The sequence below is a fragment of the Puma concolor genome, chromosome D3 (genome assembly GCF_028749965.1).
Source record: "Puma concolor isolate L17-30 chromosome D3, mPumCon1.1.hap2, whole genome shotgun sequence".
Taxonomy (NCBI): Eukaryota; Metazoa; Chordata; class Mammalia; order Carnivora; family Felidae; genus Puma; species Puma concolor.
The window spans coordinates 13722899-13737885 of record NC_141678.1 but is presented as its reverse complement, the minus strand read 5'-3'; the positions used below and the strand labels follow the sequence as shown (position 1 = coordinate 13737885).

Below are 14987 nucleotides of genomic sequence, written 5' to 3'. Positions count from 1 at the left end.
ACCACTCCAAGGACGTTCCTACCATCAGGATTGGCTATATAATCTGTGGAGCCTCACGTAAAACAAAACAGGGGAGGCCCTTGTTGGAAAAGGATTAAAAAAATAAAAAATAACATCCTTAAAGTTTATTTAGAGAGAGAGACAGAATGAGCTGGGGAAGGGCAGAGAGAGAGAGAGAGAGAGACAGAGAGAGAGGGAGATGAAGACAGAAGATCCGAAGCTGGCTCTATGTTGACAAAAGAGAGTCCGATGCGGGGCTCAAACTCATGAACCAGGAGATCATGACCTCAGCCAAAGTCAGACACTTAACCAACTGAGCCACCCAAGTGCCCCAAAAAGGATTAAGAATTTTAAATTCCATAGGTCACACAGGCCACAAGGCCAGCCGACCTTGGCCACCACAAAACCTCCACATTTGCTGTTCTCTGCCGAGAATCCCCCCCCCAGATCTCTTCACGCTTGCTTCCTCATCTCCTTCCACGAAGTGTGAGTCTTCTGGAAGGCCTTCTTCAACAGTGCTATTTAAAATTATAGCCTCTCTCCCAAAACTTACACACTCGATTCCTCCTACTTCTTTAATTTTTCTCCAGACCATTATCTGACAATTATTTGTTCATTGTCTACCTCCCTCCAGAACATAGTTGTATAAGGTATGGATCTTTTCGGTCTTGTTCGTGGCTGTATCTTCCATGCCTAGAACAGTGCCTGGTACTAAGAAGCCACTTAATAAATATTTGTGGAATGAATGAATAAAGCCCAAGCTGCTTCCACCAGCAGAATCTTCCAGTGAAGAGATGGCCTACGTTACAAGTTGTTCTGGTATACACAGAGGCCATTTCAAAGGGTGCCCAAGCAGAGACCTCCTAATCCATAACGGGAAAAAAAAAAAATGAATCGCATGGATAGTAAGAACTTTTCAATTGAGGGAACGAAGAAGGAAGAGAAATCTGGGCTGGAGAGATCAGAGAAGAGTTAATGCAAGAGACAGAACCCAAGGTGAACATTAAAGAGAAGACAGAAGGCACCAAAGAGGAAGGGAAGCTGTCCCAGCTAAGCCATGTCAGGAGTTTACATCCCATTGTTTGCCTCAGTGCAGATTAGCAACTTTCCTCACTCATTGCTAACTTAAAAGCAGAAGGAAGCTAAGCCATCAAACTGATCTTGCTGACAGCAGAGCTGTAGGTTCTGACAAACCAAATACTGACATGGTGAACAATACAGATCAGCCAGCACTATTAAAACTTTGTCAGGCCTGAAAACTCCAATCTTAACTTGAAGAACATTTGAACATTCCCAAGGGTTCTAACAACCCTAGAGCCTCTCTGTAACACTGCTGTTGGGAGCAGGAATTCTGCCCATGTTATTTCAATGCAACAAATGTAGTTGGGGCCCCTACTGCACGGAGTACTAGAGGTGAGGGGACAGGAGTAAGACAGGAGGCCCTGCCCTCCAGGGACTCCCAATCCAAGGAGGAGGGCGGCAGGGGCTGATCGGTGAGAAGTCTTAGCAAAGAGGAAGTGAGCAGAGTGAACTCTCCTGCAATAGTAATGATATTAATAGGACCAGCTTTGGGGTGCCTGGGTGGCTCAAAGTCGGTTAAGTGTCCGACTTTGGCTCAGGTCATGATCTCGCGGTTTGTGAGTTCGAGCCCTGCATGGGGCTCTGTGCTGACATCTCAGAGCCTGGAACCTGCCTCAGACACTGTGTCTTCCTCTCTCTCTGCTCCTCCCCTGCGCATGCTCTCTCTCTCAAAAATAAACAAACATTAAAAAAAATTTTTTTTAAATAACAGGACCAGCTTGAATTTGTTGGCTGCTCACTGCATGCCAGGCTTTGTGCTAGAACATTCCAGGTTTTGTTTCACAGTCTCTTCACAAGACAGGCATTAGCATCATCCTCATTTGATAAGTAAGGCAGGCTAAGTTAACCGTCTAACGTCAAACAGGCAGTTAGCAGAGTCTGAATTTGAACCTGGGTCTGCCTGACTCCGGAGCCTAGACCCGTAACCAGGCCTATAGCTTTCATTAATGCCATGCTTTCAGTTAAAAGAAGACTACGGGCTTCTCGGGTCAGAGACTGTGTCCATTCTGTTTAGTATTGATTCCCCAGCCCCCAGGTGATCAATAAATACGTCTGGCGATTAGAAAACACAAACATTCTCATAGTTAGGGCTGTTCCAAACCCCACCTAAGATGGATATCTGTTGTCTCTGCTGTTTCCTGCCCAATATTCACTCCCTCTTCTCTTAGGAAACCACCTGATGGCCACACTCGGACCACATGGTTCAGTGAGGCTGACCCTTCCGCCCTGATCATCAGGAGTGGGCAGTGGACACAAGCCTGGCCAACTTGAGCCCATGACCGGCCTGAGGATGAACACATGATCCAGTCTGGACCAATGGGAATTTAAGTTCGTAACTTCTGCAGAAAACAGATGCTCCCTTTCTCCTGTTAGAAGCAAACAGAAGGTAAGACTGGAGCTGCTGGTAGTCATTTTATTTCCAGGAGGGGAGAATCTTCCTGTGAATAGAGACAAAAAGAGGGGGCGCCTGGGTGACTCAGTGGGTTACGTGTATGGCTCGTGATTTCAGCTCAGGTCATGATCTCACAGTTGTGAGATGGAGTCCTGTGGAGGGCTCCATGCTCAGGGTGGAGTCTGCTTGGGATTCTCTCTCTCCCTCCCTTTCTGCCCCTCTCCCACACTCACGTACTCTTTCTCTCTAAATAAGTAAACAAACAAACAAACAAAAAAGGAAAGCAGGACCGCAGAGATTTCCAGGTGCATTATCTAAGCACCCAGACCAACCACCACCACCTGGAATTTTCAGTTATTTGAGTCAAGAGATTCCAGTTTGGGTTTCTGAAGCCACTTTGAGTTTGGCGCTGATTTCTTGTGGCTCCAAGCCGGACATATCACCTGAACAGAAACAGGACCAAGCAACTGGACATCACAGATTCCAAGAAAGAAGCATACGTGCAATTTTGCTCAAGTGCCCCATGACCATGGAGAAGTTGGAGGTAACGGAGAGAGAAATGGAAGAAAAAAAGAGTGCCTACTGCCTCTGAAATTCTGTCCAGGGCCGTAGCATTTCTTTCACCAGTTAAAAAACCCTATACTAAAAAGACAGTCCAGATGTTCCCACTCATCACCTAAAAGCACATGGCTTCTCAGGGCCGTTACTTAAAGCTTCAGAAGTGAAGATGCGGCTCAAGAGAACTCACTTCTCACTTTTTAGCCCAGCTGTGCTTGTCCGTCGAAGGTCTGGTCGACACCCAGCCCGACACCGTCAGGCAGTGCTGTTTGCCTAATTCCTCCGAAGGCAAAGACTCCCGACTGCTAACTTACTAGCTGGCTCTCACTCCAGTGAGGATACTGAGAACTCTGAAGTGAAAGAGGCTGCGTCAGGTGAGGTACGGCAGGGTGGGCTGGCACGACAGAGCGCACCAAAGGTGGCGGGGCAGTGCCCGGCGAGAGGGGGTGTGAGGAGGTGGCACCGGATTTTTCCTTCTCTTTCACGTCAACTGGATCAACCTGTCAGTTTCTGTGGCGTCTCAAACGGAACTAAATCTTCCTTTTCAGGAGTCAGGCATGGATCAAATAAGGATTCTTTGGAAAATAAAGGCAAAGATCACAAACTCCTAACCCAAGGCAGACCTGGCCCACAGGTTTCATTTAACCCACAGTGTTAGTACTTAAAATTTTTTTGTATTCCTTACCAACAATTACAAACAGGAAGAATTTGAGTGATAGAGGGCATTAATGGCCTCTGCTTCGTTCATTCCTCCCTGTATCCAGGCACCGGGTGACTCCATGTGAACTCCAGACTTGGCCATATGGCTTGCTCTGGCCAACGTGACAATAACAAGGATGACCTGGCCAGAGACTTTGAAAGCACTTGGGCATTACAACGTGCCCTCCTCTTGCTCTAAGAACTCTGAGAAGGCCCGCCCAGGGCTCACCTGTTGGATGATGAGACCTATAACGAATGCACACGTACTCAACAACTAGCCAGCCCCCCAAAGCGAAGCTACCTGGCTAACCAGCAGCTAACCTTAGACATCTGAGTGAACCCACCGATGCCCGGCCCAAATTGCCACTTTGCAAAATGGTGAGCTAAATACTGGAGTGTGTTTTGGGTTTTTGGTTTTGTTTTTTAATGCTCTGTGATTTTTTTTAATTTTTATTTATTTTTGAGAGAGAGATAGAGAGGAAGCAGGGGAGGGGGGGGAGGAGGAGGAGGAGGAGGAGGGGGGAGAGAGAGAGAGAGAGAGAGAGAATGAATTCTAAGCAGGCTCTGCACTGTTAGCACAGAGCCCGATACGGGACTCGCTCTCACAAACCGTGAGTCCATGACCTGAGTCAAAATCAAGAGTTGCACACTCAACCGACTGAGCCACCCAGGTGCCCCAAGCTAAATACCGGTGTTTTAGGCCAAACTCTTGGGTGTTTGTTGTGTTGCAAAAACGGACAGAGTCCACATAAAAATAAACATTCCCAATTACAAAAGTCTGAAGGCGGCCACACTGGGACCACATTCCCACAAGGAAACAACCAGTTGACATGGGCAGTGGCTCCCACCTTTAGCCCAGCTACAGTGTGTATTCCCCAAATTGTCGCTTTCTCATCCCCATCACGTGGAGGTCAAGTTCAGTTGCCATACATTATCTCAGTTAGATGCGGTTATATTTATGGCAAAGAAAAAAGTGAAATACCATAATCTACACACTTATTATCAGGTAGGAAAACCACTGTAACTACCTTGGAAAATTGTTTGCCAGTGGCTACTAAGGCTGAACATCTGCATACCTATGACCCAGCAATTCCACGATTAGGTGTGTACCCAAGAAAAATGGGTACACACATTCCAAAAGATATGCAAAGCATTCACAGCACTACTCCCAACAGCCCCAAACTGGCTGTTGAACTACTTATCAAGAATGCCCATCAACAGAATAAAACAGGACATGTTCATAGGGATGAATCTCACACATGATGCTACGTGCTAGAACCAGACACAGGAGATGTAGGATTCTACTTACAGTTCAAAAACAGACAAAATTAAAGTAAAGTGTTAGAAGTCAGGTGAGAGTGAAAGAAGAGAACACGTTGGGGGTTCTGACGAGCTGATAATGCTGTTCTGAAATCTGGGTGCTGTTTACATGGACGTGTACGCCCGTGATAACTCACCAACTTGTACATTTATGATTTTATGCAGGGTTTGATTTAAAGAAAAAAAATTTAATGATTTAGAGAGAGAGCACGTAGGATGGAGGGGAGGGGCAGAGAGAGAAAGTGGAGAGAGAGGATCCCAAGCAGGCTCCGCACTGTCAGCACAGAGCACGATGCTGGGCACAACCTCACGGCTATGATGAGTCAGTCGTGAGATTGAGATATCAAATGCTGAACCAACTGAGTCACCTAGGCGCCCCTGAAAAAACTTTCAAAAGAAGAAAAACAAGAACAAGACGAGGACGAGGCTTTGAAAAAAATTTAAGTATTTTTTAGGGATATCATGAAAGTCATTTCTACACGGTCATGTTTAATATTTAATGTGACAAAAAGAATGATAGCCATCATGGGATGTCTGGCTGGCTCAGTTGGTGGAACATGTGACTCTTGGTCTTAGGGTTGTGAGTTTGAGCCCCAAGTTGGGTATACAGAGTAGATAAATTAAAGAAAAAGAAAAAAAAAAGCTAGCCATCATGAATCGAAGCATTATAGGTGTATGACTGGAACCTCGAAAAGATACCTAACAAGACACCCGATGAACTAGGAAAAAGGATGGAATGAGCCATACCTAGGCTACCTCACTCCTTTGCGTTATCTGCTTGACCTCTGGTCTTTGGGGCTTACAACTACTGATCTAGGAATCGAAGCCTTTTCTATAAAGGTTACCATCATTTCTCACATTAAGATAGAGTGGGTTGACTGCCCCTGAAAATCAATTACTTTCTTAATGCTCATCTGTCAAATGGGGCTAATAATAGCCACGGAAGAGGGTTGTTGGGAGAACTGAAGGTCTTTAAACCCTTAAAGCAGTACCAAGGAGAAAGCGAGTAATTTTATTTATAGTCGTAATTTTATTTATAGTATTTTAAAGTACTTAAAAAAAAAAAAAGCGCCCTGAAGGTTGCATGTTCGTAGGATGTAGAGCCCAGCAGTACCTGATGTGGGGATTCTGGCAACAGAGGAGATCATGGGCATGCATTCCAGGGCAGGCTTTTTTTTTTTTTTTTTAAATAAACTCTGATGCCAGTACGCCCCTGGGATCCTACAGTAGGCAAGCCCCCTCCATTTCTAGAACACTTCATTTAGGGCTCCACTATTTTTGGTATCAATGCCTATCCCTCAGAAGTATTAGGGCTAGAAAGCCTTTAAGAGTCAAGACAGTAAACCAAAAGAAACTGTGCAGCAGAGAACAAGGTCTCAAAATTGCCTGACCATCTCAAACATCACATTTCTAGAAGCCTCCTCTGGATACTGACTAGGCAGGTCTAGTTACAGACCAGAACCTGTCTTTTAATAAAGCAAAGGGGATTCCTACATTCAGTCAGGTTTGCAAAACTCCTAGCTGGTGAAATTTAGAGTCCAAGAGACCTTGATCCAAATTTAATCCCCAGAACTTATCATCTAGGTATCCCTGGAACAGTTACACAAAACGTTTTTGAACATCCTCATTCATAAAAGGAGACTAACAACAGGTACTTCCCAGGATTCTTATGAAGCCTGAAGACACTGCCACATTCAGTAGGTTGGATTTTAACTGGCAGGCCCCCAACCGTGCCTCGGTCCTAACAATCCACTTTCCTGTTTCTCTCTACCTCCATGAGCTGGTCTTGCCTTAGTCTACAAATCTATTTCCCAGGGATTAACTTCTGCATAGATCGGACTGGCCTGACCAACTTATCTGGTGCTAAACCACCCTACCAAGGCATTCAAAGATTATTTTTACATCTGCCAGACTTCCTTAGTGATGACCCACTTCTTATAGAAGCAGAAGTGACGCCAGCAAGAATTTTCATATATACGAGAATTGTTCACATTAAAGGAGAGCTTGTAACTCACATAACACACACACACACACACACACACACACACACACACACACACACACACACACACACACAGCTTCTCTCAACTTAGAGACAGGCAGAGCACAGGACCAGAAACTTGGTGAAAACCCCAATAGCTATTAATGTTATTTGAACAGAACTGTTAAATAAACCATTTTTTCTCAAAACAGCTTTTGCCAATTACACAATTACTCTAAACTGGGAGGCTGTAGAAGGCTTAAGCCTAATTTAAGTTGAACCACTAAAACCTGCTGTATTGCCGTAACCCTTAACCATGGATGTGTTTCAGGTGGTCCTGACCATGCCAACTTCGTAAAGGGGGACTTCTTTAGGGGAGAGAGGGTCCCCAGCTTCTCTGCAGATCCTCCGAAAGGATCCACGTGCACAAAACGAGAAAGAACCTCCACGCCAATGGTAGTGCCGAAAGGATTTTTCCTTTCCTGCTTTATGAATACATGTGCAATTGGGAAAAAATGAATAATACGAATATTCTACAGAATAAAAACAATTGCTTCCTAACCGTCCTGAGACCTCTTGCCTCCCTAAAGGCAACCCTTGTTAAGTTACAGGAGTTCTTGAAGAGCAGGAGTTCGCCAGCTGATACTGACACTGTGGGCTGGATTGTTTTCTTCTGGGCGCTGTCTATACACGGCAGGATGTTCGGGAGTATCCCTGACTTCTACCCATTAGATTTACGATAGCAACGCCCCCAACCCAGTAGTGGTATCCAAAAAAGGTCTGCAGACACTACTACCAAGATGGGAAAACAAGGTCACCCAGGGTGGAAACTACCACTTCCAGAGATACTCTATGCATGCACAGACCCCGGTTGGCACAGTTACTTTCCATTTCGTTGCAGGGGTGTGTGGCCGGGGCAGGCCCGGACCTCGGCAGGAGGCTGAAGCCACTCACCAGGTCTCGGATGAGCTGGTCCACCAGCTGCTCCCCGCCCCCCGCGGCCTCGCGGGCCGGAGGGGAGCGGGAGCGGCTCGCCGCGTCCTGCCTCTCGGCCCGGGTCGCCCGCGGAGCCGGGGGCCGCCCCGCGCCCTCCAGGAGGCCCTGGGCCAGCGCCAGGTACCCCGAGGCCTGCTCGCCGCGCCCCAGAGCCACTTCGGGCCGCCGCGGCCGCCGCTCTGCAGTCTCGGGCCGCCGCCGCTTCCTGAGCGCCTGGGCCTGCGCCAGCTCCTCCTGCCAGCGCCGGCGGAACTCGTCCAGGCTGTGGTCGTCCATCGCCGCCGCCGCCGCTCCCCGCCCTCCGCGTCGCTCTCGGCCCGCCGGCTGCCACGGGAGAGTCCCTCCGCGGGAAGTGTCCGCCGCGGCCGGAAACCCGCGCCGCCGCCGCATCCGAGTTCCGGGTGGGTGGCCCCGCCCCCGGCGCGCCCCTCGAACGGTCCCCGGCGGAGGTGGCTCGCGCTGCCCCAGGCCGAGCCCAGAGGCGGGACCCGGGCGCCCAGCCTCTCCGCTTCCCGCCTGGCGCCTTTGTCAAGCACGGACTTGACCCCAAGCACCGTTTCTTCATTCATCGAACATCCAATTGAGCAACTACTAGATGCCAGGAGCTGAGGATTCGGCATTTAAATCCTAAAACCCCCCAATATCCCTCCCCTCTTGGGGTTTCAAGTTGGGGGGGTAAGAGGAGGGAGGAGACCTTCCACAAATGAACAGGAAGGTTTGAATCAGTGGTAACTGTTAAGGAAATAAAGGAAAAATGAGGCACAGGGTGGGGATGGGGGCGGTTGACTTTACAGGGATGTTCAGGGAGGGCATCTCAGAGATGTCATCTGCACTAAGAGCTAAATGAGAAGAGAAACCAGCCCTGGGAAGATCTAAGAGACATTTCCAGAAGGAACTACAAGGGAGATAGGAAAGGAAGGCACATACAATCGCATTCCATCTTCCAAATGCTTTGTAACTGCTGTTTCCTTCTCAGGGAATTTTGCTTCCCCCTTGACCTAGTTAAGGCCTATACATCTTTCATAGCTCAGCTCCCACCTGACTTAAACTCCTTCCCCCTCCACCCAAAATGGGGTCACCTGGTTATTCATTCCTATAGCATCCCATACTTCTCATAACACAGAACAGTTTGTAATTTTGTATTTGTGTAAATTTTTTTTTTCAACGTTTATTTATTTTTGGGACAGAGAGAGACAGAGCATGAACGGGGGAGGGGCAGAGAGAGAGGGAGACACAGAATCGGAAACAGGCTCCAGGCTCCGAGCCATCAGCCCAGAGCCTGACGCGGGGCTCGAACTCCCGGACCGCGAGATCGTGACCTGGCTGAAGTCGGACGCTTAACCGACTGCGCCACCCAGGCGCCCCAATTTTTTTTTTTTTTTTTTTTAGTTTATATATTTATTTTGAGAGAGAACGAGAGCACGCACACTCACGCACGGTGGGGGGGGGGGGGGGGAACAAGGCGAGAGGGAGAGAATCTCATGCAGGCTCCCAGCTGTCAGCGCTTAGAGCCTGAGGCGGGGCACCATCCCACTAACCCTGAGATGAGGACCTGAGCAGAAATCAAGTGGGCACCCGACCCACTGAGCCATCCAGGCGCCCCTGTGTAATTATAATATCTCCCTTTCCTACTGGACTGCCCATTCTTAGCTTGGAGTCTGGAGATTAGTAGGCATTCAATGAATATTTACTAACAACCCCTTTGGATGAGAACTATTGTCCTGGCTTTACAGGTGAAGAAACAGAGCCAAAAAGAAAAAAAGAAAAAAATCACACAGCTGGTGATGTGCAGACCAAGGATTCTGATTATACATATTAAAAATATGTATAATATATGTACATATTAAAAATATGTATAATATATGTACATATTAAAAATATGTATAATATATGTACATATACATACATATGTATGTATATATGTATTTTAACTCCAGACCTGACCTCTTTAAATCATAAGCCAGCTAGGAACCATTGGCTACTTTCATTACCATGATTTTTCAATGCAGGGAAATTAACAGCATGGTTATCAACAGCCTGAGCTCCAGAATCAGACAGACATCTAGGTGGGAATCCCAGCACCTCATTTACTCACATCTGCTTTCTTGCAGCAACTTCATTTCTACGAGTTTATCCTAAGAGAAGAAACTGGAGGATGAATTCAAAGAATACCTTCAAGGATGTACACCGAAGCATTGTTTTCTAATACTGAAAATCAGAAGCAATCGAAGTAACTGACAATAGGCCATTGATTAAATAAATTTTGCCCCATTAGGATGTAAGAAAGATCCTAACTAGAGTGTCAGCTCCGCGAGAGCAGAGATCTTCGTTCACTGCTAAGTCTTCAGCACTCAAAACCATGCCTGGGACATAGTAGCTGCTCTGTAAATAATGCGTCAATGAAATACTGTGCAGCTATTAAATATCACACGGAGAAAATTTAATCACCTGAAAATATAACCTAGCAAGTGAAAGAAAGCCAGGACAAACATAATACAGTATGATCCCACTTACTACTTACTTACTAAGTGTAGGTGCATTTCGGGCACCTGGGTGGTTCAATCCGTTAAGCATCCTACTTCGCCTCAGGTCATGATCTCACAGTTCATGGGTTCGAGCCCCGCGTCTGGCCCTGTGCTGACAGCTCAGGGCCTGGAGCCTGAGTCAGATTCTGTGTCTCCCTCTCTATTTCTCTCTGCCTCTCCCCTGCTCACACTGTCTCTCTCTGAAAAATAAACATTTAAAGCGTGTATGCTTTTAAGAAGAATATATACTCAAAACAGAAGAGCTCTCTAAAGGGCAGGATTATGGGTTAGTGTTTTTATCTGTATATTCTAACTTCCTACGTGAAGGTTAGCCTAGCCTGGATCCCCCTAGAAAACAGAGCCTGAGACCTGGGCTTGCAGGCAGCTAGTTGTTTGTTGAAGTGCTTCTGGAAAATAGGAGTGGGGTACCAAGAAAGGAGTAAACAGGAAGGAGGGACAGCTAATCCAAAGACCATCTTGAATTGGTCCTGCTGTGCACAACTTACACTCCATCCCGCTGAGAGCATCCAAGCAGCCTTTTGAAGACGACCCCTCTGGATGGTCTTCCCAAGAGATCAGAAATGGAAGAAGGGAGACTAGATTCACTCAGCCATCCTCTATTAGAGGAACGTTAAGGAAAGAGTTTTTCGTAGTCTCCTGCTTCCAATGGAAGGGGAGTTTCAGAAAATGGGTTGTTACCAATGTCCCACACCAGGGGAGCAGAGATGCTCTCGGGCAAAAAGCAAGAACTACCCTATGCAGCAAACAGGAGGGACTGTCCAGTGACCCGTGCACAAAGCCTATTACTAAGCAATGACGAAGCAGAAGGTGAGTCAAGAGGATGTGATGTGGGGCATATGAGTCCAGTGAGGATTCTTTTTGTAATAAAAACAAGGAGCTGTTTTCTTCAGAAACCTTAGCTTACGTCCTGCCTCATACTATTTTCCATATGAAATTCCAAGGGTCAAGTTTGTTTTGATTATCTGTTAGTGAGTCAAAACCCACATACGGCTTTTCTGATAGCTCTGGAGTTTACAGAACATCTAATATTTAAGACAAAACAATTTTAAAACACCTAATAATGATGTTAAAAAAAATCATGGTTTCCTCTTGCCTTTTTAAAAGAATTTTTACAGGGTCAATGCAGGCAGGCTAATGGGGCCATTGGTCACCCAGAGAAGGGGGGGGGGGAGAAAATCTGCCCAAAAGAAAGGAAGATACCGTGCTCCATTCAGCATGGCTGAATTCACTGACAATATGTATGTTGATTCTGTTTTTCTTTTCAACAGTAAATTCCTGGGCCTCTCATTTCCTCAAATGAAAAATAAAAATATATTCCATTCAGAGTGACTGAAAGGTTGATAGTGGTTTATAGGACTCCTGGCGCCCATAAGGCACACAGTAGACATCGAGTAAAGGCTGGCTACAATCCATATTATTAAGTCTTGGCCAATAGAGATTACATCCAACCTACGCTCTACAGGTCTGGTGTTCCGTGTGACCCACCTTTTTCTAGATCTAGTGTTCCTTGCAAGTTCAGTCCATTAAAATTCCTTGGTTGCAAGTCTCACTAGCTTAAGCAAAAAGCAAGGGCGCTCAGGATGGCTCACAAAGTTAAAACAACAAAAAAAAAAATAATCATATCCTCAGAATACCCAGAATCAGATCAGATTCAGGAGTTTCATTAGAGGAAGCCATGAACCACCGGTTTTGGATGATCTCACCACCTGTCTTCTGTCTTCTAAGACTCAAATTCTGAGAGCAATGGTTCTCAGTGTGGTCCCTCAACCCAGCATCACCTGGGAACTTGTAAGGAATGCAAATTCTCAGCCTAGAATTACTGAGAAACTCTGGGGGTACAACCCCAACAATGCATGTTTTCACAATCCCTCTCAGTACCTTCCAGAGAACCAGTATTCATCAGAATGGCCTGGTTCCTGGCCCTTGAAGAGTTGGGGGTCGCAACGGCTCACTTTCCAGGACTCTCTGAAATGAGGAGGCAGAGTTCCCCAAAACAGAACGGGTAGGGAGGGATACTGGGCCAAGCTAAAAATCGACAAGACTATCACAGAAGGGAGACTTTAGGAATCCAGTCTTCATGCCTCTCGTGCCATCAGAGTCTTTTACTGCCCACTGTCGATGTGCTGTGTGTCCCCCTCGAAACCCAAGCTCAGGTCTGCCAGAGCCACAGAAAGAAGGTGGGGAAAATGGCCACCATCTTTCCCCCAAGTACGTCCTGTGTCGTTTGCCCTCCTCAGGCCAGTCCCACACTGGACTACCAAGATGAAGTTCTAGAGGCCAGAGTCCAAAAGCAGTTTCACAGCTCTGAAACCAAGGTATGGGCAGGACCATGCTTCCTCCATTGGAAATTCTGTTTCATTGCTCTTCCCAGCTTCCAGAGCTGCATTCCTGGGCTTGTGGTTCCTGCCTCCACCTTCAAAAGCCAGCAGCATAGCATTTTTGCTTCAGCCAGTATCTACCTTCTCTGGGTTCAGGTCACCCTCTGCCTCCCTCTTATAAGGATACTTGTGATCACAGAAGGCATATCTGGATAATCCAGGACCCTCTTCTGCTCAAGAGCCTTAATTTGGACACATCTGCAAAATCTTTTTTGCCGTCCAAGATAACATTCACAGGTTCCAGGGATTAGGACCTGGCTGTCTTTGGGGGCTATCATTCAGCCTACTGCAGAAAGCCTTCAGTGACCACAGACCCAAATGCCTACAGATGACTCCAGGAAACAGAAATGAGGCAGGTGAGCCAGGTGTAGACTGTCCCAAGCTGGAGCGTGGATGCCCATCTAGACAGCACTCTGTTCCACCCACCTGCTGGATCTTAGTCCGGATCATCTGACAATGACTATCTTGATTTTTAATTATTAGCAACACGTTCCACTTTCTTAAAGAATAAAGATTTTTTGTTAAAAGCATAAATTGCATTCAGTAGGCTTCGAACCCAGACGTAGTTTGTTCTTGAGCAATCCATGACAAAACTCCCTTTAGCTTTTTTTTTTTTAATTTTGTTTTATGTCTATTCATTTTTGAAAGACAGAGAGAGAGCACAAGCAGGGGTGGGGTGGAGAGAGAGGGGGACACAGAATCTGAAGCAGGCTCTGAGCTGTCAGCACAGAGCACGACATGGGGCTCGAACTCACGAACCACGAGATCATGACCTGAGCCGACGTCAGACGCTAAGCTGACTGAGCCACCCAGGCACCCCAAAACCCCCTTTAACTTACATTAAGATACCTCCTTAGCTCTCATGAGCAGGACTGGAGAATCACACCTCATTTGGGATCATTAGTGTGTGAGGAACACCAGGAGATCAACATGAAAAGTGATACAAGGCAACAATTATGATTCAAAGTGTATTGTTTAGACACATCAACAAAAACATCAGATGCAGCCATTCTGAAAGTCAACAATGACCCTGATGTATCACTATGGGCATTATTGCCCTTTATTGCTATTTTATGCCCTTGTAATCAACAAAATATAAAATTCCGTGGGAGAAAAATAAAACTTTGGTCTTTAAAAAAAGAAAAGCGATCTGTAGCAAGAGACAATTTGCTTGTTCTTGAGAATCCCCCCACGGATAATTCCTTTCTTTAAAAGGCTGCACAGACGGGATTCAGTGTCAGCTGCTAGCTACAGACTTAGTCATTCAAAAGGAAGTTGTCCCATATGGACACCACTCCCCATCTCTCTCGCTCTCTCCTCGATCCCCTCCTGCTTTTATTGAAGCCTCCTCCAATCTGCCCCTCATCTCCCCAGCCTGGTTCCCAAGCCCCTCCCTCTGAAACGTTACCTTCTCCCGGAGAAGGAGCAGGTTCCGTCTTTGGGTCCCTTTTCTGTCTCTTGGGAATTCAGCTCATCAGAGATGCTTCGCTCAGCCATCGCTGGCACACAAGGAAGAGGTGGTGACGTTGGTCTGCGAGATGGGTGTTCTCACTCCAACTCAGACTCTGAGGCTCCAAGAGCTGATCTCCTCGTCTGCCCATTTAAGAAGCAGCGTGCTAAGACAAAGCACTAGTTTTTCCTGGAGCTGCCGCACTCTGGACGCACACGAAGATATTCTGGTTCTTAGCCTGACTTTGACCCTGACTCCTCCAAGGAAAGGAGCACCCCAAAATTATTTTTTAATTCCAAATCGTTTCTCCCAACTTGTTTCTTCGCAACTCCAATCAAGTTTTTCCTATCTCAGCCAACTACACTGCTACCCCAGTGCTTTAGAACCAGGAACCTGGTTCTCACATTAGCAAAGCCTGACAAGTGTACCTTCACAATACATATTGAATCTATCTGCTTTTCTCCATCTCTCCCACCAGCCTAGTGCAGGTGGGGTTGCCCCATAACATACAGGACGCCCGATTCAATTGGGATACCAGACACACAATGAATTTTTTTTGTATGATGGTGCAAAATTTGAATTTGAA

At 46.6% G+C, this 14987-nt stretch overlaps 1 protein-coding gene across 2 annotated transcripts in view; it reads right to left on the bottom strand.

The window, feature by feature from the left end:
- The window catches only part of FBXW8 (F-box and WD repeat domain containing 8), a 126180-nt gene extending 111734 nt beyond the window's left edge, over positions 1-14446 (bottom strand). Inside the window, exon 1 of one of the 2 annotated variants that reach the window (XM_086681790.1) lies at positions 14360-14446. Coding sequence is in view for 1 of the 2 variants with exons in the window: in XM_086681789.1 (XP_086537915.1) it covers positions 7986-8303 (318 nt within the window). In the remaining variant the exon portion in view is untranslated. Of the gene's footprint in view, positions 1-7985; positions 8386-14359 lie in introns of those variants that run through there. The other variant, XM_086681789.1, reaches the window with a different exon arrangement.
- Between the last annotated feature and the right edge of the window lie 541 nt (positions 14447-14987).